This window comes from Symsagittifera roscoffensis, chromosome 2 (genome assembly GCF_963678635.1).
Source record: "Symsagittifera roscoffensis chromosome 2, txSymRosc1.1, whole genome shotgun sequence".
NCBI classification, from domain to species: domain Eukaryota; kingdom Metazoa; phylum Xenacoelomorpha; order Acoela; family Convolutidae; genus Symsagittifera; species Symsagittifera roscoffensis.
In genome coordinates this window covers 12,998,837-13,022,415 of record NC_087063.1, presented here as the reverse complement: position 1 = coordinate 13,022,415, position 23,579 = coordinate 12,998,837, and the positions used below count along the sequence as shown (strand labels likewise).

At 34.3% G+C, this 23,579-nt stretch overlaps 2 protein-coding genes across 2 annotated transcripts in view; one reads left to right on the top strand and one right to left on the bottom strand.

Moving 5' to 3' along the window:
* The window catches only part of LOC134838849 (uncharacterized), a 50,828-nt gene extending 33,511 nt beyond the window's left edge, over positions 1-17,317 (bottom strand). The window contains exon 1 of the mRNA XM_063854136.1: positions 16,746-17,317. Coding sequence (XP_063710206.1) covers positions 16,746-16,958 — 213 coding nt within the window. The 5' untranslated portion in view covers positions 16,959-17,317. The remainder of the gene's footprint in view (positions 1-16,745) is intronic.
* Positions 1-23,579, top strand: part of LOC134840763 (glycogen phosphorylase-like) — a 428,033-nt gene that overhangs the window by 151,644 nt on the left and 252,810 nt on the right. The window lies entirely within an intron of this gene.

Genomic DNA, 23,579 nt, shown 5'->3' with positions numbered 1-23,579 from the left:
TTATCCCCGGTGGTGGCTAGGTTCTTAATGTGGTCATCAAATTTATGGACTTGTTCTTCTAAACGGGCTAAATGGATTTGTTGATTAGGACTTATCGGGAACGTACTTCTAAACGAGTGATTCAATTAGTACAATTCCTGACTCAACTTATTTTTCAAAATACAAGTTACTGATTATTGGGCGGGTATTCTGTGAAAAATCAAAAAAAAATTCGTTTGTTTTGAGCTGAATAGCACTTAGTCCGAACTTCATTGTTCTGCCCTAGTACGAGAATCTTGATCATTATCTTGTTTTAAACGCAAAATGCAAATCTTGTTTTAAAAATTACTGGCCAAAAAATAGACATTGAATTTTATCGATAGTAAATTGAAGTGAACAGTCAACAAAAAATGGTGAAAATTTATTAAAATCAAATTTTGAAGGAAAATAATTAATCCTAACAAAGCTATTGCAAAACTATCATTTTTGTATTCAGAGAATGCTTGAAGGTTAAACAAATTATGTGAATCAAAACTTTCTCAAAAGGACCTTTGAAGTTTAAAATTCCCTGTCCTTCATTAGGACAATATACGTGAGCGATATACGCAATTGACTCTCATCGTGACTATTTTTAACAATGTAATGTTTCTGGATAAATGATTTCAAATTCAAATTTGGACTAAAAAACGGAATTTTTCTCAATGCTAAGACAATTTATGTTTTTGGAATCTAAATCACAACCAATATGGTTTTAATATGACATCACACGTGACCCCTGTGAGCTCTTCCTGTGGTACTTGAAACTGGAATAAAAACACCAGCTAATCCATAGTTCTTTTTTGTCTCAAGTGACGTGGTCGGAACAAAAACCACCATCCAAAGGGGATCCTTTCAGCAGAATGGACATACAATGTGATTTGAATGCGGACTGTACTATATTCTCTACCTATAAACTATAATAGTGTTCCTGAAAATGATCTATACGTAGTTTGAAAATTGAGTTTTGTAGATTTTTCTGACCATTGAAAATGTGGAAGAACTTTGCATTCGGGTATTTTAATTTTTTCTTTTTTTATTTTCCACGCAAAATCAGGTATCACCAATAATCATCGAAATGAGTTGGGTCTTATATGGAAATAAAACTTTTTCAATCTTGATTTGCTCATGAAACATTTTTCAAAAAAACTCCCATAGTCGAGAAAAACTGGTTTAAGTTTTTTTTTGAGTTTTGGTTCAATGACGAGCGAGAAAAGCGATCGAGTATAGTTCGTTATTACATAAGCAAAGCTTGTGTTATAGTATGAATTCTCTTTTTTTTTGCAACAAAAGTGGCAAATAATATGCGACGCAAAAATTGTTGCGATAAAATGTGTTCATTTTGATCAATAACCAGCTATTAAGTTTTCTATTAAAAATTGTGTGCAAAAATTTTTAAAATTTTGTTTGTTTGTCATTTATTTTTTCAATACAAATTCTGTCGATTATGCTTAATCCATTGAATTTCTGAAGCTTTTTATAGTTTTCTAATCACACAACGTAAAATGACACCAATTTGAAAAAAAAAACTTTTTTTAGTTTTTTATGAATGTGGACGGAACATTCTGTGCTATTTGCACAGCAACCGGCTATCCTCGATGAAATTGCCTTCTAAAGTTTATAAACAGCGTTTGGGCGTTTGGGACATTTATGGCATCTAGCAGAAACGCTACCAAGAGAAAACAAAATTCAAATCATGCCGTTAAAAATGTATCATGCTTTCAAAATGTTAAGTTAAAATTTTTATTCATTTAAAGCCAATTAATACATAATCATCTAATTATCAAACAGCTTTAAAACCACCTGAAAGAAATACTTGAGCGGACGATAGCCAATCTTCCAAAGCAAACAAATCAACCCATTCAAATCAAAACAAACCAAATTGAACCAAACCAATTTGCAATCAGTCCTTGAATATCTGCAAAGACTCTTCGGGATCAATTTAGAGGGATAAATTTGGCGAAAAAAAGCACTAATGTTTTTAAGATTACGAGCTATGCTTTACAATCTTTACGGTTTCTGGCGTTCTCTCTTTATGTTTCTAGTCGTGTTAATGAAGATAAATGGAGGAGGTTACAAGATGTAAGTGCTTATTAATTCAATTTTTAAGATGATGTTCTCGCCGTTTGTATACTTTTTGGGTCTTATGCACAAAACGACCCAAAATCAATAATTTTATATCTTGAGCTTAAATGTATGCAGTCAAACCAGATTGGCTAAAATTAGCCAGTCAAATTCAACCAGCATGTTCAGGCAATTCAACCAAAACTTCCAGCAGATAAAATTATTAGCCGAAAATACCAAAATGTTAAACTTTGTCTAACAATGAAATTATTTTCAAGCCTCAGGGTAAGTTTTTCTCAGACAAGAAAAATTCAAAAAATGGCTTCAGCAGATTAAAATTTTATAATTTTGGTCATATCGACCGACAATTTTATCTGCTTGAAATACTAATTGAAATGCAAGACCATGTTATTTGAACTTAAGTGTATAAATTGCGAATCAGTTCAAGAAAGATGACGAAATACTGATTTTAGGCCGTTTAGTGCATAAGACCCTACTTTTTAAATGGTCATGTTTTTAAAGGCATGCCAATTGGTTGATTTTTCCCATTTCGATGAGCTCGAGGGTAAAAAATTGTACATTGACGTTTTGAGTGGCTAGCTAGAAAACCAGTTACTTGGATAGCCCAAGCAAATATAATCCAGGATAGCCGTAGTTCAACTTAAATTAGCTTAAAACTCAAACAAGATTGCTCGTATCAGGGCAAAGCCCTGAATGATTCGACTGTATTTTAAGGTCTATGAAGCAGTATAAAAATCGTTTTTAAAAAAGATGAATATTTCGAAAAAAAAACGAAAAAAGAAAATTACATGAATTTTGAGTTCTTTTTTAATTCATCCCCTACACGCCATGTAAAAAACAAAGTGACAGATTTTGCTCCTAGTAATGTAGCACTTATGACCAAAAGCCTGTTTCAACCAATTTGGAACGATTTCTAAGACTGGTTAATTCTCCGCTTACTCGTGAATAGCGGAAATATATCGCGCGGTAATTGTCCGAAGTTGGCAAGTTGGCCAAAATTGCAATCTTTGAGCCCTCATAGTTTTATGAAAAATGGTCACACGTAAAATACCTTTTCAAATTTGAGCTCAGGACAACAATACCTTTCGGTTGATGTAAAAAATTTCTGTCAAAAACGCTTAAATAAAACGTCGAATTTTGTCTAAAAAAAACCAACCCGAGCAGAAATATTCCGTTACTTTTGATACGAAAGTCGTTACAATAATTTAAATTTGCAATCTGTTCATTTTGTAAAGCTTATACGGAATTTTAGGGGTCTTTTTAGTTATACCTCCCTAAACGGATATATTTGGCAATTCAAATTTTGAGTTCAAATTGAAAGCGCGAAAGCGAGTGAAACAAACAATTAAACAACACTCGCGTGCAATTACAAGCTGCTCGATTAGATTTCATAGTAATCTTTAAGTAATCCTTAATTCATAATAATTCTTAATTCCTCATGAATTCTAATCGAGCAACTGCTAATTGCACGCGACTGGTGTATACTTGTTTGTTTCACTCTATCGCGCTTTCAATTTCAACTCGAAATTGGAATTGCCCAATTTATCCACTTAGGGGGGGGGGGTATATAGCCGAGGGACCCAATGTTAGTAATTAATTTTTTGACACAGTTCGATCAATTCAATCAATATATTATGAATCGTTATAATCAGGGGCGGATTTAGGGGGGGGCGGACGCCCCAACCTCATGGATTCGACCCCCTGCCAACCCAAAGGGCCCCCCTTTGGTACTTCTTAAGAAATCCATTTTTGGCCGACCGACCATAAAATTTTTCTAAAGGCGCCTTTGGCGCCAATATATACTAACTTTGATGGGAGCGTGCGCCAAAAAACGCGATTTTTTTGTCCAAACTTTCCAAAAAGTGCCCAAAAACGGCTTTTTTGACCTTTTTTCAAAAATTTGCCTGCGGCGCAAAAAAATTCGCCAAAACAGCGTCTTTTTACTGCTTTAGGAGAGCTCGGAAATTCAATTTGGTCGACCTAAAAAAAAGGTCGTCAAAATTTTCGAAAATTTTTTGAAAATCCGCCCCCTTCCCCCTCGAGAAAATCCTAGATCTGCCCCTGGTTATAACGCTTAAATCCGGATGCGGAAGTTTGGAATTTGCCGTTAACTTTATTATTTCAGCTAGAAATGAAGCTATAATTGTGACAAGTAGCAGCTATTTATGTCAAACTCGGAATTGTTATTTCGCTTGTATCTATTTTTTTCTTAAATTGTAGTATAAGCAGCGAGATAACACGGTTTTGAAATCATTCTTATGTGAATTGAGGCTGATTGATCAAATTTTGAATTTATTTATCATTTTGTACCTTACATGTGCAGGGTGAAATTTCATTCTTTTTCAACTTGGGAGAGCAATTGTATTGCAATCAAGTAGTAGATTATTCATTCGTTTCCTGAACACCTTTATTTGGAGAGTGAAACAGATGTATTTTGAGCGTGTTTGCTTAAGTACAGCTGTTCTTTTTGAAATTGGTTTTAAAATTCTTGGTTGTATAATTATGTTTTCGGGTAGTTAATTTTTTAAATTTTGTTTTGATATAAATATTTATTCGGTTCGAAAAGTTTTGTCTAATCAAGTATTGTCGGCTTAGTTGCCGCATCATAGCTTTTCTTGTTTTGCTAAATTAAGGCCGACATTTGTCTTTCTCGACATTATTCTTCTAAAATTTGCTGAGTGTCGGGAGCGTGTTGATTTGGTTCTACGTTAGAAATTGTGGATCTACTTAACAATTGCCCCCCTTTTTTAAAAAGGGGGCAATTGTTAAGTAGATGAAAATAACGCATTTTAGACCAATCAGATTGCAGCAAAATTTGAATTTTAAATGAAAAGCTCTAGTGCTATTTACTAATTTTATTTTCTTAAGTAGATACCAAAGGGATGACGATTGTTAAGTAGATCCAAAATTTTCAGCCAATCAGAATCGATTATTTTACATGCAGCGCTTAGCAAAGTTAATGCGAATTAAATGATGGGGTGGAAGATCATAGGAAGATCATAGGGGGTAGGGGGGATAGGATGTTTAATTTGATCCAGACTTTTTGTAGATGCAGTTTGGTTTCTGGCTCATTTTTAACTGCTAGCTTGCCATGCTATGTTTGTGATGCATTGTAACTGCAGCGAAGCTCTGCAAAGTTTTAAGATCAAAGTTTTAAGATTTTTGCGATGAACTACAACAGAAATTTTAACAGGATAGTCAAAACATTAAGGGTTTTTTTTCGGATTCGAAAAGTTTTTTGTACTTTTCATGGTTTGTCATTATTTTTCTAACCTCAGAGACATTGAAAAACACTCATAGTTTTCAGGGTTTTGCCCTGATACGAGCAGTTTTGTTTACCGACTATACCTACCAAAACTATTTCAAAACTATTTCATGGGACATGGGAGATGTACATCTGATGTTCGCTGCGACTGATTGAAACGTTTTTTTTTGCTTAAAAAAGATTTGAGGAGAGTCAAGGTTTGATTTATTTTTTCAACATAACCCCAGGACAATGTGATCAAATGACTACATTAAATGATTTTTGATATTCAGCTCTTCACGGAATCAACTTTTTTCCAACACCGTTGAAAACGCCAAGCTAAAAGGTCACAACTTTGCAGTTTACAATGCAGCGACTTCAGGTCATTGCGCTTTCCACTGCTTCTCCTACCCTGACAAGTGTCAGCCCTACAATTTCTGCCGCCCGAACTACTGTGAACTAAACATCGACAAGTTCAAGTTTATCGAAGAACTGGTGGAAACAGAGTCCTGCAGCTACCACGATAACTCAACGGAAAAAACCAGGTTCGCTATAAAATGTAGTGTTCAGTTATTTATCAAGTAATCAAGACATGTTTAGTTATTTGTCGGCAATTTAAGCGGCCCTAAAGCCCTATTTTGTGCGCAATTTTTAACGCAAGCATGGCTTCATATACATCTTTCAATAAGAACATGCCAAAATGGCATCTAAAAAGTATTTATTACAGATAACTTTGAAAAGTGAGCCATCGAAAGAACAAAAGACAAATTTTTTGTCAGAAAACCATTTTTTTTCTGTAAATGCAGCTTCAGAAATTATATGAGTTTTAACCCAGAGTTTTTTGCGAAAATTTTTATTGAATCGGAACTCAAACTCATTGCTTTTCAAATTCAATGATTTTCCAAAAAGCAGAAGAAGTACTACCCGCACTCAGTAAAAAAAGAAAAGAATCAATTATATTGCAATTATGATTGTACTTTCATCAAAATTATAATTAATTATACGCGCCAAATTTAGATGTTTGAACGATTTTTAATCCATTATAATGATAACATTTTTCGTGACATTACATTATAAAAAATTATAATCAATTATGATTGATTATAATTTTTCCGAAAATCACTTCTAATCACTTATAATCTCCTATAATTAATTATAATCTATTTTAAAAGATTATAATCCTTTTTTTCAGTCACAAATCTCTAAAAGTGAGATGTCATGTCACTCGTTGGTTCACCTGAACACAAAGTTTTACCACGAAACTAAGTTTCATAGAGATCCCTTCATATTTGTTGAAAGAATCTCGCGGTAGGTCGAATATAACTCTTTTATATAAATCATGAAACTAAAGCAGTGGGCTGATATTTTGGTGATCAAAAAAACGTCAAAAAAAAAGTGCATCAAGAAAAAAAAACAAAATCGAGAAGAAATGAAAAAAAAATGTTATATAAATTTGAATTGATTTGAAAACTGTTAGAACAATTTTTCCCAATTGTCACATAAACCAGCGTCTACGAAAACAAAAAAATGTAAACAATTCAGATGGAAGGTTTAAGACAAAATGGGCAAACAAAAGGGATTATAAACAATTATAATCGATTATAATGGATTTTTCTGCAAAAAAAATAATTAAGAAATTCGGATAAAAATAATCGATTATAATGTTTTATAATTGATTACTGTTCCGACTTTCGATACGAAAGTAAGGGAAATTTGTGCTCGGTGTGGGTTTTTTTTTCTTCAGACAAATTTCAACTTTTTAACTAGCCATTTTCGACGGAGTTTTTTATATCACTCAAAAAATATTGTTGTCCTGAGCTCAAATTTGAAAAAATGTTTCACCTGTGATCATTCTTCGTAAAATTATAGGGGTTTAAAGATCGCCATTTTGGTCAATTTGGGACAATTAACGCGCAACATATTAAGCGGAGAGTTAATGCGTCTTATAATTGTTCCAAACTGGTTGAAAGAAGTTTATTTGCCATAATTGATTTCTTACATGGAAATTTCAAATTTATTTTCTATGAAATTTCATTTTATTTTATTACATCTAATTTTTTTATGTTATTACTGCTTCATAAAACCTTAAAAAGCAGTCGAAACATTCAGGGCTTCGCCTTGATACGAGCTGTTTTGTATTTGATTTCAAAAAGAGAGATTATAATCGATTATTAACTTATTTAAATCAATTTTTTGTCAATTTTTGTAAGACTGGTACTAAAATTATATTTTAATCGATTATTAACGCTTGAAACTGGATGCGGGTACTACTTCGATTGAGAAAATATATTGAGACAAAAGCCCTCAGTAAATTCCACAAAATGAAAAAAAAAATACTTAAACTGAACTGTATTTTGCTTCAGACGTGTGCGCACTAGCGTCACTGAATTTCAGGTAAGAATCAGTGAAGATGAAATGACCTTCACTGATGCTGTAGATCAATTCAAGGAAAATTTCTTCAGCCAGTTCAACTCGCAGCAGGAAGTGCATTCTGTCATGGGAGCGATGAGCGACAAAGGAACCGAAAATTTTTGGGTGGGACTTAAAGTTACCCCAGATTCTGAGCTAGAAAACTACATTGGAGGCGTTCCAACTTCTTATATGCAGTCGCACAGCTCTGAGTAAAATTAAATTACTGCAATACATAAAATCAAAATTTTTCACTTCCAAATCAAACTCTAACAAGAATGCTCGTATCAGGGCGAAGCCCCGAATGTTCCGACTGCCTTTTAAGGTTTATGGAGCAGTAATAACATAAAAAAAATAAATGTAATAAATTAAAATGAAATTTTTTTCTAAAATTTAAAATTTTTTAGGAAAAAAAATCCCCCCACACGCCATATAAAGTACAAAAGAATAGATTTCGCTCCTTGTAACCAATCATGGCTAATCCTTGCAACTAATCAACTATGGCAAATAAGCTTCTTTCAACCAATTTGGAACGATTTATAAGACAATCTAAATCTCCGCTTACGCGTTAAGAGCGCGAAATATATCGCGCGGCAATTTTCCCAAATTGGCCAAAACGCCAATTTTTAAACCCCCATAACTTCACGAAAAAAGATCACAGGTAAAATTTTGTTTCAAATTTAAGCTCAACACAACAATAGCTTTTAAAGGATGTAAAAAATTCGTCAAAAATGCTTAGCTAAGAAGTCGAAATTTGTCTGAAGAACCCACCACGAGCACAAATAATCCGTTACTTTCGTTACGGAAGTCGGAACAAAAAGCAAGAAGTCGTCCAAAAAATGTAAAAAAATTGTTGAAAACTTCAGCAAAAAATGGGATTTTTTAAACCCGGTTTTCGAAGAAAGAATGAGAAATTTGTGCTCGGTTTGGTTTTTTTCGTCGGAAAATTTCGAATTTTTAACGAGCCACTTTGGAATTGAGTTTTTTAATACTATCTAAAAAGTACTGATGCACTCAGCTCAAACTGAAAAAAAATATATTTTGCAGGCGAAAGTTTTTGCATGGTGGTTTGAAAATTACCAATTTGAGTAATTTGGGACAATTAACTCTCAATATATTAAAACGTAGGCAGCGATTTAAACCAGCTCAGAAATATTTTAGTTTGATTTGAGGCAAGCTAGTTGGAACTACTGACACCTTGTTAGACACAATTTGTATAACATAGCATATTGTCCAGGGGATTGTATTCCAAAAATAAAAAACCTGAAACAAGGCAATTCTTTTGAAATTTCATCAATTTTTGAGTTTCTCGAAAATATGAGTTTATCCTCGGACCCGAGGGAGCAGCCCCAGATACGAGCAATCTGTTTTCACTTTGCTTTCTATATTCATACCCACATACGCAGTGTAAATTCAAAATGATATATTCAGCGTCTGGCAAAATTTTTGCCTCAATTCGTTTTTCGCTCATGCTTGGACAGGATCAATACCTCGCGCGCTATTTGAATTATCTCAGTCAAGTTAGTTTCAACACCAAACCCCATAAGATTGTTAAAAACGACCACAAATAATGTTTTTTTAAATTATTTTGAGCCCTGGGCATCATTATTTTTCAAATTGTATAGAAATCTGTTAAAAGTTTTTTAGCAAAAAACTAAAATTTGCCAACCGAACACTAACAAGAAAAAACCACCCGAACACTAACATTCCATAAACATTTCATTGCAGGTTGAAATATGGATGAAACACAGACTTCTTGTAAAATGGACGAAACACTGAACGCTCTGAGTGCTCTTTAAAATCGATGAAAAATTTCTGATTTGAAAAATGAGTATTCTAATCGATTTTTTTTTCTTTTTCTCTCCACCCGCTATGTAAAGTAAAAATTTTACATTTGGAGCAGGGTCACTTCACATTAAGAGCCAGTTGTTTGCCTCAATTTTTTTCCCTTTTAGAGTTTTGGGTATTCTTTGATAGCTTTAAAGTGATAAAAGAAATTCCCGTCAAAAAAATTAATCATGAAAACAAAAACTTGTCAAAAGAAAAATTTCAGTTTTTTAAACCACTTTACAAACTCTACAACTTTACAATTTTCGCTGAACACTTGGGCCGAGCCCAGGTTGACCTCCAAAGGCTAAAGAAGCTAATCGTGAAGTTCCATGATTGAATTTATAAAACAAAGATTATCCTACCATTTCCATTACTGAAAAAACGCCAATCAAAACAAGGCTGCTCGTATCAAGGCGAAATACTGAATGTTCCGACTGCCTGTTAAGATCTATGCAGCAGTAAAAAAATTTAAAAATTTAAATGCTATAAATTGAGATTTTTTGTGACAATCATCCCCTCACACCCCATATAAGATTCAAAGAGATAAATTTCGCTAGCTTCTAGTAACAACAAAATTATTGCAAATAAGCTTTGTTCAACCAATTTGGAACGATTTCTAAGACGGATTAAAACTCTGCTTACGCGTTAATAGCGCAAAACATATGGCGCGCTAATTGTCCAAAGTGGCCAAAATGACATTCTTTAAACCCCCATAATCCTACGAAAAATGATCACAGGTGAAAAATCTTTTCAAATTGAAGCTCAAAACAACAATTAAATTCAATAATTTTAAAAAATAACCACCCCGAGCACAAATATTCCGTAAATTTCGTTAAGAAACTCGGAACAAAAATGCATGCTTAAAATCATGAGAATAAAAAGAATACACAGGGGCAAAGAGGAGCTTCGGACGACCTGTGGTAAAGCACAAACGTAGAATGCAGAGATCGGAAAAAATTTCAATGTTGGAAAAAACTAGGTGAACCAAATTTTCGTATGTCTCAATCAAAAACAATTAGAGGCCCAGAAAACTGGAGATACGTGTTTGATATTAAATGAATTTGTTATACTGACGAGGCACAAAAAATTTTATTGCAACAGCTGAACTTTGCGCAAAACTGTAGTTTTTTTCTCTAGTAAAATGAGCGAGAAGAGTAAAAAAATTTTGAGGTAATCAATTTTCCCAAGGAGATAACATTTCTCATACACAAATTTATGGAGTTGCCGCTTCTGCAGGAAAATTTATAGCAGCCGGTTCTTTCAATTGAACTTTTCATCTCAGATTTGACTGTGTTATTCTTAGAGAAATTAAAGAAAATAAAGAAAATTCAAAAACAAAACGGTCTAAAGTTCTAAGCAACGGTCAAAAAACTTTCCAAAATTCATAACTTTTTTCGGCGATAAGTAAGGTGTAGCCACTCAGGCAGAAAAGCGGCCCAAAACCGAGTTACTCGATTGAAAACAACTTGAGAACTAGCACGGTAATTTTCGCGTAAAGTCGATTTTCCAAAAGAAAACTGTCAAACTTTCAAAACATTGACTTCTTTGAAGACCATAATTCTTATAACAACCTAGCCATAGCCAATTATAAACGTTTTCAGCAACCTGTTGTTTTGATTAAACCTATGATATCGGTTTTGGCAGGATAGTTAGCGAAAAAATCCAAAGAAATGTCAACAAATAAAAAATTTGACATTTCCGAGAATAATAGTTTTTTGTGTAATCATGTAATTTCCATCATGGCAAAAGCGCGTATCATTCAAACCCATTATAGGCAAAAGGTTAGTCATAATCATTTTACCTGATTGTTTAATTACAGGGAAGTGTACAGTTTCTTTTCCACAAATGAAATTTGTATGGGTAGCATTTTGTCAACCCATAAGCATTTTATCATTTTATATGCCTTCTGTATCTGTCTTTTTGTGTTTGAAATTTCATTGTTTCAGGATAGAATATTATCATTGTTTTGAGTGCATACAGCTTGACAGCCAGGGCTATTTCAAAGTTGCTGAATGCTTCGAGCACAATCATGTTGCGATTATCGTCTCGAATGTGGAAACATGAAGCTGCCGAATTTTAACTATAAGTTGAGTTGTCAAGAATTAAATTTGATTATTTCTGAATTATCTTTTGGTGTACAAGCTCGAGTAATTTCATTGAGTTAACTTTTTCTAACTCAGCAAAGTACGTTAACAGGAGAAAAAATTTCCTTCGTTGTCAACTGACTTCAAAATTCATAAATGAAACTAAAAGATAAATCTTAACAGAAGCAGCCGTGTCTGCTGTACAGTTAACAGAATGCTCCGACCGGTAATCAGTAAAACTTTAAAAGAAGTAGAATTTAGAAAAAAATCAATTATTTTTAAATTGAATCACAAGCAAACGCTTGCACAATACCACGCATAAACTAGTTCTCAACAAATTGATGCTTAAAAAGTTATCACTCAACAGTTTGAGACTGAATAGCATGCCAGTATTAGCATTTTTTGGGATGGGTTGTATCCGCTTTATTGGGGGCTAGTGCTTTAAGACAGCAAGATTGTATAGCACAGTTAGCTGGATTTCAGAGCTTTTTAACTTTTTTCCTTGCACTGCTAAGCTCCATTTTGCACGTTTTTTTTTGTTTTTGCAAGTGCAGTTTTACTTCTGTATTTGAAATCAACAGAAAAGCAGAGATACACATCGCAGAAACAATGTCATTCGGCTGGAATTATGTTATGAACTTTGTACATTCCTGGATATTTTTTATCGTTCTGATAAATGTTTTTTTTTTTTGGTTTTGACGGCCAAATTTCTTGGCTGAACTTGATGCTAATTTGCGAAACTGTCTGAACAATTCGTATCTCGAAGGATTTAGTGCCAAATGAACATAACAACTGCCGAATTCATGATTGAACAAATTTGTGCGGGGCAAGAAATGTGCAGGTAATAAAAGTCACTTCAGGTGAAAGTTAACTAAAACCGAATCTGTTGCGACCTACCATAAAAATCATTAAGTCAAATCAAGTAAACTTAACAAAAATTGAGTCTGTTGCGACCTACCATAAAAATCATTAAGTCAAATCAAGTAAACTAGATTTTGACTATGTTCTACAGCTTTATAAAAATAAGTTACAGTTTTGGGCAGTTTTGTCAATGATACAAGAGTTTGGAACACAAATTCCTTAGCAATGTTTACAATACAATTTGTCTCTCATCGTTTGATATTGTAACAGAATGCTCCTTCGGTTCCACTGGTTGCGGCTAATTTTCCTTTGGTCGAGGCCTAACCCGAAAGTTAATTATTTAAGTTTAACTAAGCTATGGCTATCTTACAAGAGCTCGCCTTGTAAACTGCAGCGCACGTGCGGTTTGAACGCAAGATTTTTTTCTTGCATTGTGAAGCATCTTTTTGAAACTTTTTTTGACGCTGTCATTCGGCTGAATTAGAGTTTTTCAATTTTATAGATACCAAGCTATTTATTTACCATTTTTTATGTATTTAATGTGGTTTTGACGGCCAAATTAGTTGGCTGAACTTGATGGTCATCTGCAATTGTCTGACTTTTTTGTATTTCTTTGGATCCCAGGTCTCCAACTTAACCGAATACAATGAAAGTTGTCTTGTATCTTTTGAATTAGCAAACCAATTCATGAATTGAACAGTTCGGAATATCACTCTGAATAGTATTAAAATATCCTGCCCTACTCTGTAGCATCGGGATACGCTGTAAGACATGAGCTATATTTGTAAAAATCAGGCAAAAATGAAGGCTACTAATTATCCCAAAAATGAGCACATATAATAAAAATGAATCCAAAAATGGAACACAGAAATTTGCTACCCGGGCTAGAGAAAAAAACAAGACTGCTCGTACATCAGGCAAAGCCCTGAATGTTCCGACTGTCCCTTATTTGATATCGAATAGTTTTTGGTAAAAGAAAATATTGAAAACCTGTACATTTTGGACAATATCAAAGTGTAAAATTACGAGTCTTTCGAAATTAATACGACTAATTAGCTAGCCTCAATTCAATTTGAAGCGACTTTGCTGTGTGGGATCATTCACCATGCATGAATAATTCGCGTTACGGTCTCAGCACTATAAATAAACTTTTCAAAGCGCGCATAGTTTAGTCAAGAACATGGCAAATTTGGCAATTTTCAATCCCCCAGAACTTACAAAAAATAATATATTCCGTTTTCTTCGGAAGTCGGAACAATTAAATGACTGAATAAGTGTCAAATGATTACTTAACATAAGCTCTGCATTGGTAAACACGATAATTACAATAGCTTCTTAAATGACAAATAAAAAACAAGTGAACTAAATTAAGGCAAAAAAGACTGCTCATATATCAGGCCGAAGCCCTGAATGTTCGGACTATCCCTTAGTTTATATCGAATCGAATAATTTTTGGGAAAAGAAAATATTAAAAACCTATACATGTTGGACAATATCAAAGTGTAAAAATTTGAGTCGTACTGATTAGCTAGCCTAATTTCAATTTGGAATGATTTCGTTGTGCGGGATAATTCGCCACGCATAAAGAATTCGCTTTAGGCTATGAACAAAGTGAATAAATTAAAGCCCGCATAATTTAGTCCAAAACATGGCCAATTTGGCAGATTTTAAACCCCAGAACTTTTACAAAAATAATCGGAGGTAAAATATCTGTTTACATTTGAACTCAGGAAGTTCATATCTTCAATGAAGTCTGAAAAATTTTCGTCGAAATCAATTATTTCGATCGGCGAAAATTGACTGAATATTAAAAAAAAACACACCGAGCATAAACAATCCGTTTTCTTCAAAAATCGGAACACATATCGATCTAGTTCATTTTTAAAATTGTAGCACTCAGCTATTGTTAAAAAAAAATGAAGCTCAAGGGAAGACTCTTAAGCAACATAAATATTCATCTGTGCAGATTTTCATTGAACACATGGAATTTTGAACTGCTGCCTTTTATAGATGATACAAAGTGTTGGCAACATCGATGAACATAAACCTCATTGGCCATACAAGATGCATTTTATGTTAATTAAGGTTTTTGACATTTTGTATTTTTGCTAAAATCTGCAAGACATTTGTTTAAAACGTTGAAATGAGCAGTTTTAGTTTAATTAACTTCCGATATGCCACGAACTCTTTTGAACCTCTAACTATCACTTTTTTAAAACTTTTTTCACTTCATTAGTTTTAACGTAAGCACCAGTTACATCTGCATTAAAAAACTTTAATTTTAGCTTGTAATCGCAAGAGCAGTAGCAAATTGGCAAAATTCTCAACTTCTTGGTCGGGTAGAGGCAAAAAAATCAATATTTTGAGGCCGAAATAAACAGTTTTTCTTAATATGAATTTTTTCCTTATTATTAATTCCAACGTGTTTTAAATTTGAGGTTTCGATTCATTTTATATTGAAATGAATTTACATAATAACAATGTTTACTGCCTCATAATTTGCCAAAAATGCTTTACTTTATTTTGAGATCTACTTAACAACTAACCCTTAACCTTCATTAACCACCAAAGGGCTTCGCGCCACTTGCAATACAAAAATAAATGACCGTGATTAAAATCAAACGATAAGAAAAACAAAAATTAAAATAAAATCAAAAAATTAATTAACAAAAAACGCACACAAACCAAAAAATGTGGAACAAAATTACCTGCGCCTTTGAAACGCTAAAAGCAAGCGAACTTTCAAAAAACCCTTTCTGCGGGATTTAAGCCGGCAAAATTGAGTTCCAAGAAAAAAATCAAGTTTGAAAAAAAAAACAGACCCCGGCCCTGTTTGAACCACAAACCACTGCAGTCTCAATCAGCTATGGTACCTCTACGTCAGTCAAAGATGGTTGATTGAAGACACTAAGTATAAAAAAACTTCAAAATGTTGTCTATCATCTTGTTCTATTTGCAGTAAACACTTCCCGAAACAATCGATAGAGATCAATGAAAATCCAGAAAACGAATACCAAGCGGCAACTGAACAGACAAACTTGAATACTTTCTCGTAGAACCAAAAATATAAATGTTGTCATGAAAACTTTGAAGAGTAAAGTCTATTCAAAGAATTTTAGCCTTCTCTTCGACCCGGAACGAAGCATAAATCTTATGCTGCCCTTGAAACGATCCCAAATTAGGTCCCTAAGCATTTTAAATATAAGCCAAAATCATTTAGGTAGGTAGAAAAAAAAACAGCTACATATACAGTCAGGAGTAGAATATTAAATTGCATTCAATTCATTACATTTACAGCAACTACATTGAAAAATCAATTCTACGATGTGGCAAGTAAGCCGACAAAACATAAGCTGATAAACAGTGGGCCGACATTTTTTGGAAAAGATTTTAAAAGTCAGTCCGCCAAAATTTATCTTTAAAGCTCAAAATTCGCCTTAAAATAACATAACATGGCAGTTCGCAACAAAAACAACTGGCAAGAAAACACAACTCGCATTAAAATACATCTCGCAAAATACCCATCGCCGAAGTTGCGCCAATGCGTTGCGAGCTTATCAGCAGAGGGTAGGACTTTAAACGAAAATTAGAGCCAGTTATCGTGACCTTAAAACGAAATTATTCTTTTGTATTAATTTTACACCTAATACTTAGCAAGGAGTTCGTTTTTTTTAGGAGTTGTCTTTTGTTGCTATAGGAGTTGAGTTGTCGCTATACCCGTCATAGATGACGAGCAACATCGAAACGAAGTATAAAGCCATATCTGTATTGATGTTATTCAACATTAGGACCGGCGTTTGAACAAAAATCTTCTCCCCACCCCCTGCTCCCTTACTTCTTCCTCCCAAACCCGCCCTCACATACGTATCAATTTTATTGTGTAACGAGGGGTTTTATAAGTTTTAATATGAAAATCAAAAATTTTAGCCTAATTAGTCCGCCTACCAATTTTTGTAACAATCAGACAATGCGAACAGAAAATGATTGTAAAAACTCGCTGGTTAAGGAAAAAGAACCTCGGTTCATCGGTTCGGCTTGGTTACTGAACAAATCAAAAACAAGAAGAAAAAATAAGACGTCACTCAACTCTCTTTCTTCAAGTTTTCCATTTAGGGACCAAATAGCAGAACAAATGACCGCGAATTTTTGTTGTTTTAACATTTTAGTATATTTTTTCATCAAAAACGTATCCGCCGACTGAGATTGAGAAAACTCACCAGTAATCCTGCGTCGAACATTTTCTCCTTATAGAGCACAGAAACATCCCCAAAAGTATCTTCTAATTTTCCGGCCAGTGTGTTCACAACAGTCTGAGCATCGGAGAAGTTTACCGAGGTGTCCCAAATATCTTCGACTGCAGAACTTGAGATTCGATGGGTAAATATTAAAAACTGAATAATTGTCGATAAAATTATGAATAAAAAAGACATAGTGTCACAAAATTACAACAGTTTATTTATGATGAAGAAACTGTTTTTGTAAGAAATCACCTTAAGGTTGTGTTTCGCATTTTCATTTCCAGATTTTGATTTATAAAAAGCTCATTTTTTGGAAACCAATTTCTTTTCGGAAATAAAAAATAATTAAACATGAAAGGAGACTGCAAAGTTTTCGATTTTAAGTTTTTCCGATAACTTTGCCCGTCCTGTAAAACAAGAGTGAAATCACATAAAAATTTGAAAAAAGCGATTGTGCAAACGTTGTTTCAAGTGTTGTTTTTAAAAGTAAAGATAGATTTTGACTCCGTAGTTTTCAACAACCATTTGATAGTTTAGTGGCAACATGTGTCAATTTTTACGCTCAGTTACTTTTTGTGTTTGTGTATATGAGCATTAAGAGAAACATGCACATGGTAAAACACTAAGGAAAACTCCAATGAAGCGAATAAAGGAATAAATACGCTGTCATACTGCCAGAATGTTTTTTCTTAAAAATTCTTTAAAAAATTAGTCTCCTAAATTGAACAGAATTTAAAACTGTGACTAGTAGAAAATTTAATGCCTCTTTAGAGTAATCCAACTCTAACGTTTGCACCAAAATTAAAACATTTTGAAGCTATATATGCCCCTTCAAATTGACGACTTTTTAATTTTTAAAATTTTGAGGCCAGCAAAATTTCATTGCCGATTTTCAATTAGATAAATATTAGATTGACAATTTATCGAGTGAAAAACTACCATTAAGATGCCTAGCTCTTTGAATGGTTTTCTCTCTCGTTTTTTTTTTAAATAATGAAAAAGACCAGAAACCAACCAAGATCTTATCCCAAATTTGTGATGTCTTTTTTTAAAACAAGAATGTTTTTCGGAACAGCAATTACTGATCTTTCATGATTATTATTGAAAGACCAGGATTCTTTATGGGACAGAAGTTCATGGAAACATGTTTAATCTTGATGGAATTCGAAAACTGTAAAAACGTATTTGTATTATACATAGTCGAGCTATTCAGAGGGGTTTTTGAGAAATTACGAGGACAAAAAGTTAATATGTTCTTACGAACCGATAAAAGTGTAAACCGATTTCGTCACTTCAAAATTCCATACAATTGGCTGATTTCGAAGAACTTGTCATGAAAATATTTCTGAATTAAAATAAAAGGGTATCAGTTTGTTCTTTAAAATTCTTTTTCAAGGGTATCTGGACGATATTATTAATTTTTTAGAACTGTTTGTTGATGTTGATTATACTAATCTATTTGTTTAATTTTAACTCAAAACTTGCTCACGATCACTGCTCGCGGTCCCTCCACTTAAAGATTTTTGTAAATTTTAATTACATTGTTTGATGTAGCAGGTGAACAAAAATAACTCTTTAGCAGTTCAACTTTGACTTTAGAGTTAGAAATCAGTCCATTTGACCTTCAAAAGTTCTGAAACATTTTGTTTTCATTTGCGGCCGTTCAAAGTGTAGTTATTGAAAGATTTACAATCACTTTTTTTAAACGTTTTTAACCAAAAGCGATTAACCTCGAATTATTATCCGGAGATTAGTAACCCCCAAAATACAGATGGACAAAATGTGAGTATCTTGTCTAAAGATATTAGTCATTTAAAAATTATGATGAAGGAACGGTGAAAAACGTTCAGAGTTTGCGAAAAAGACGAAATAACTTCCTCGATCGAAATAGGGCCCAAGAGCGTTATACGTCGAAGCATAGTATTTCTATCTGGAACCATCCCAACGACGCGAGTTTTACCTTGATGCTTCTGCGTAAATAGTGAGGTTTTTATGATTATTTGCAACTTGATCTGGGGTACGGACGTACAAAGGCATGCCACATACACAACGGGGAGTATTGAGGAAATATGCCTTCTGTGATACGCAAGTTCTTACAATTTGAGGACAGCACACGTCTTAACGATCACGCAAAAGCTTCTGAAATAACAGAGAAACCACGGAAACAATCAATATAATAATATAAATGAATGGCTTCTAGAAAGCGGAATGAAGATTAAAGAAGTAGCAAGATGATCTGCAGCTCGCACAACTGCATGCTGCAGGTATTAGTACGTGAACTGTCAAAAACTAGAGGAGCTAAGTTTGTGAACGTACACGATGTATTGTTGGCTCAATTAGAAGCAATCAAAGGAACAAAGCAATCCAATGAAGCTATACACTTTGAGCTGCAAAACGCTGCGCCGTAACAAAAAGGGTAAAGCGTGAACGAAAAGTAAAGTAAACTACTCCAATAATTGAAAAGTCTACGACTTCTTCAAGAATATCATTAAGGTGGTATTTTTGTCTCGCAAGTTTTTTCGGAGAATTTTTCCTAGTGTGTGGTACAGCACATACTGCATGTGCAGTAACCAAGTAACTTCTGCTGCACACTAACCTTGGATTGCTTATTGGTATCTATAATTATATATTGTTATCATGTAATGGCCAAGGTCATGCAGTGTTGATAGCACCGAGTTACGTTTAAAAAGCTGGTTCACAGAACCGCAGATGAAGTTAAAAACAAAACACAGTTTCAAGTTGAATTAAAGTATTGAAACCTATCATTTTCATTTATGAGTAAAGTTACACTTCACTTTACCACATGGCGCAGCCAGCAGGATTCATGGCACAGGATAACAGAACAGACATGGGTATCCCAGTGTTCTGGACGTCCGCTAGTTCGGATCCACCGTGGAATTTCAAAATTTGGTTGGATCAATTCATGTTATCAGTGACAGTCAAAGAAAGTGTGAATCCTGATATATAACTGGAAGAAGCAAAAGAAGTAATTGAGGAGCCAATGCCTCGACCAGAAACTCCAGGAGAGCAGGAAACTGTACAGGCAACTACAGATCGGGAGGCGAGATAGATTAAGAAGAGACAGAGTAATACTCGAAAATGAAGAGAGAAGAGAACGAGGTCCGAAAGTAGGACATAATGTGTTCTATAACGAAGTTCAAAAGCGACTTACGTCTCGTCTTTTTTTGGCATTAGGCACAGAAGGAAAGAAAAAATTTGTACAGAAAAATCCACACATCGAAATCTCAAAGATTGAGTTCAGAGAGGTGGTGAGATTAGCTAAAGTATCATTCGAAAAGACGAAAAACATTACGTACGAGAGATAAAGATTAGTCACCAGGGCACAAGAATCTGGAGAGACGTTGGAGTCTTTTGATGCTGCTTTAACTGCCCAAGCAGCTACGGCCAAATTGGGTGGTTTAGAGGAAGAATTGGTGAGAGATCTATTTATATCTTGAAAGAAGAATACTGCATTGCAAGATACATTGACTTTTGAAACTTTCACACCGGATGAAGTATTGAAACGGGCCATTAAATTCGAACAAAATAAACAAACGACACAAGCGTTTCAGAAATCGTTGGTAGGAAGTTCAATGGGAGGAGAACTCTTTGAGCCGCAGACAAAAATAAAACAGGAACCAATTATGGCAGTTGGGAACAAAAATCAGAATTACAAACCATCGAATCGAGACCAATTTAAGAAGAAATGGAACGATAACTAAGATAAAAACAGAGCTGAAAAAAAACCATGTACTAGATTCGGTAGAAACTTTGGTGAAGGACATTTGAAAATTTGTCCAGCAATGGGAAAATCATGTAAAAAGTGTATTAAGCCTAACCATTTCGCAAAAATGTGTAGATCGAACCAGGTGAATGAAATTGCGGAAGAAAATTTTAGTTCAGAAGAAAAATGCAAATTATTTCGTAGTTTTGATTCCTGTGAAGAATTTGAAATCATGGCGGCGGAACCAAAATTACAGGTTTCAAATGAAAATGTGACAAACTGATATCAAATATCAAAAGGGAGGAGATGAGATTGGATACAAAAGACGTTCGAAAAATCGACATTAGAAGGGATCCAAGATCACACAAAATAAAATCCTTGAAAGCGATGGTAAGAATCGATACACATATTATCAATATGACAATTGACACAGGAAGTCCAGTATCTTTTCTAAATTGGACAACGGCTAAACAACTGATGGAGGGAGCTAGGAAGATAAAGTTCATTCCACCTGAAAAACTGAATCTGTCGACGCAATTTGTTGATTATAACAAACAACCAATTCAAATAGTTGGTGCATTATGTATTAGTATTAGGTCAGCAGGGTGGGAAGTGACGGACGCAACGTTCTTGGTTACAGAACGTCGAGCAAGATGTATTCTAGGCTTAGATTTGCAAGGAAAACTGGGAATACAAACAACACAGAAGTCTTCACCATCACAAAAATCCAGGTTTGACGTGTTACTGTGTGAGCAGCCGGAAGGTAGGATAAATCAGTTTAACAAAAAATTCCCGTCCCTATTTGACCGAAAAGGGGAATCGAAAAACCATGTGGTGAAGACAAAATTCAAATACCCACTATGTCCCATTCAGGAAAAAGGTAGGAGGATCCCTATTCATACACAAGACAAAGTGCAAGCTGAATTATCGAAACTGTTATCGGAGGGACAAATAACAAAATTGGACAAATGCACGAGTGATTTTTTCATGGCTCCGATAGTTATTACTGTGAAAAAAGATGATTCCATTAAGTTAGCGCTAGATGCTAAACCCATAAATAGGCAACTGTATAAAAACAAATACCAGATGCCGAATGTGGATGAATCACTGGATGGAGTCAGTCAGATAGTAACTGCTAATACAGTCGGTATGTTGTATTTCACTGTCTTGGATTTGAAATATGCCTATAGTCAGATTAAACTGAATGCAGAAACAGCTAAACAGTGTAACTTCAATATAGTGGGTGGACAGGCTACAGGAACATATAGGTTTTTAACCGGGTTCTATGGATTAGCAGACATGCCTGCAGAGTTCCAAAAAGCTATGGATCGAATATTGAATCATGCAAAAAATACCTTCTGTTTCCTGGATGACATCTTAATCGTATCTAAGGTTCATCTACATGAACAGTTACAAACAGATGTTTTGAAGAAATTGGACAATGAGAATCTAGCGTTAAAATTGGAAAAATGGGCATTTTTTCAATCAGAGGTGAACTGGCTAGGTCACAAACTTCCGTCAGAGGGCATAACACCGAAAATCACTAAAACAGAGGCAATTCTAAAATTGCAACATCCGAAATCTTTAAAACAATTAAGATCATTTATGGGTAGTATTAATCATCTTTCTAAAATTATCCAGAACGCTGCGAGTTTAACTGACAAACTTAGACCATTGTTACAAGAAGAAAATGAGAAAAAGAAGATGAATAATGTTAAATTACCTGTAAGAAAATTCTAGTGAGGGGAAGAACACTCGAGGATTTTAGAAGAGATAAAAACAGCGGTGGCACGATTAGCACAAATCCATTACTATGATCCTAAAAAGGATACTCGGGTAAAATGTGATGCCAGCCATAGCGGTCTCGGAGCAACGTTAGAACAGAAAACGGAAGATAACGAATGGGTACTCAAGAAAAGAAGTATTCGACAAACGAATTAGAGCTGCTCGCAGTAGTTTGGGCGGTAGATAGATTCAAACACTACCTACTTGGGAAAGAATTCATTCTGGCTACAGACCATAAGGCTCTTACATCAGCCTTAGGTGAATACAAATCTAACAAAACGTACCAATCCAGACTTACCAGGTGGGTGGATAGGTTATTACCTTACCAATTTAAGGTAGTACATATACCAGGTAAAGACATGGGGATTGTGCATTATATGTCAAGAGAACCAAACGGGGAGCCGTGGCCAGAGTCTAATTTAGATGAAAAATTCGTTGTGGCATCGATTGAATGTTTTCATAAAGCACTGGACTGCTTAAGCAGTCGGCTAAATGATACAGCAAAAGAAATACAGAATGACAATATTCTAGAACATTCTGGATTGAGAGATACATTGAATGAATCGAAAGATAAGTCATCCCATAGTTGCTATAGCAACCGTTCTGTCCAAAAACGAACACGGCTCGACCGGAACGAAAACGGTCCAAATTCAAGTCTTTCAAAGTTTGCTGAATTCAAGAAGTCTTTCAAAGTTACACTAAGAAGTGAACGTAGAAACATTATGCTTCTTAGTGTAAATCAATGTGAAAGACCATGACAGCTAATGATTTTGCTTGTTTTTGTTTCATAAAAGATACCATTAGATTAGATTGGAAACAATCATTTATTATTAAAATTATTATTATTAACCGTTAAAAAATATTGAAAATTTGACAATTAATTACCCTTTAGGGGAATCAAACCACATGCCTTGGTCTTCCAACTCGACTGCCGTACAAAAAAAGTTGAATCGTATTATAAAAGAAAGCTTACAAGCTCGCGTGTGTAATAATTGTAACATTTTCGTCCAGTTTTGCATGAGACGCTTAAAAAGCTAACTAGTTTTCACAGAGGGAACTTTCCCATTAGCAAAGTCTAAGAGGCTCAATTGCGGACTTTGTGGTTTCAAATCACGTCCATTATGTTTAACTAATTAATCCATCGCCTTCGCTAGTCGGTGTCTTCAATGGCAATAGCAATAGACAATGGCAATACTTTTTGGGTGATTAAGATTCCAACTTCAAATCGTAGTTTAGCTGTTTCTTTTTAAATGATTTCTTTTGATTTTTGAGTTTTGAGTCTTTCAGTTCACTAATTTGGCGGC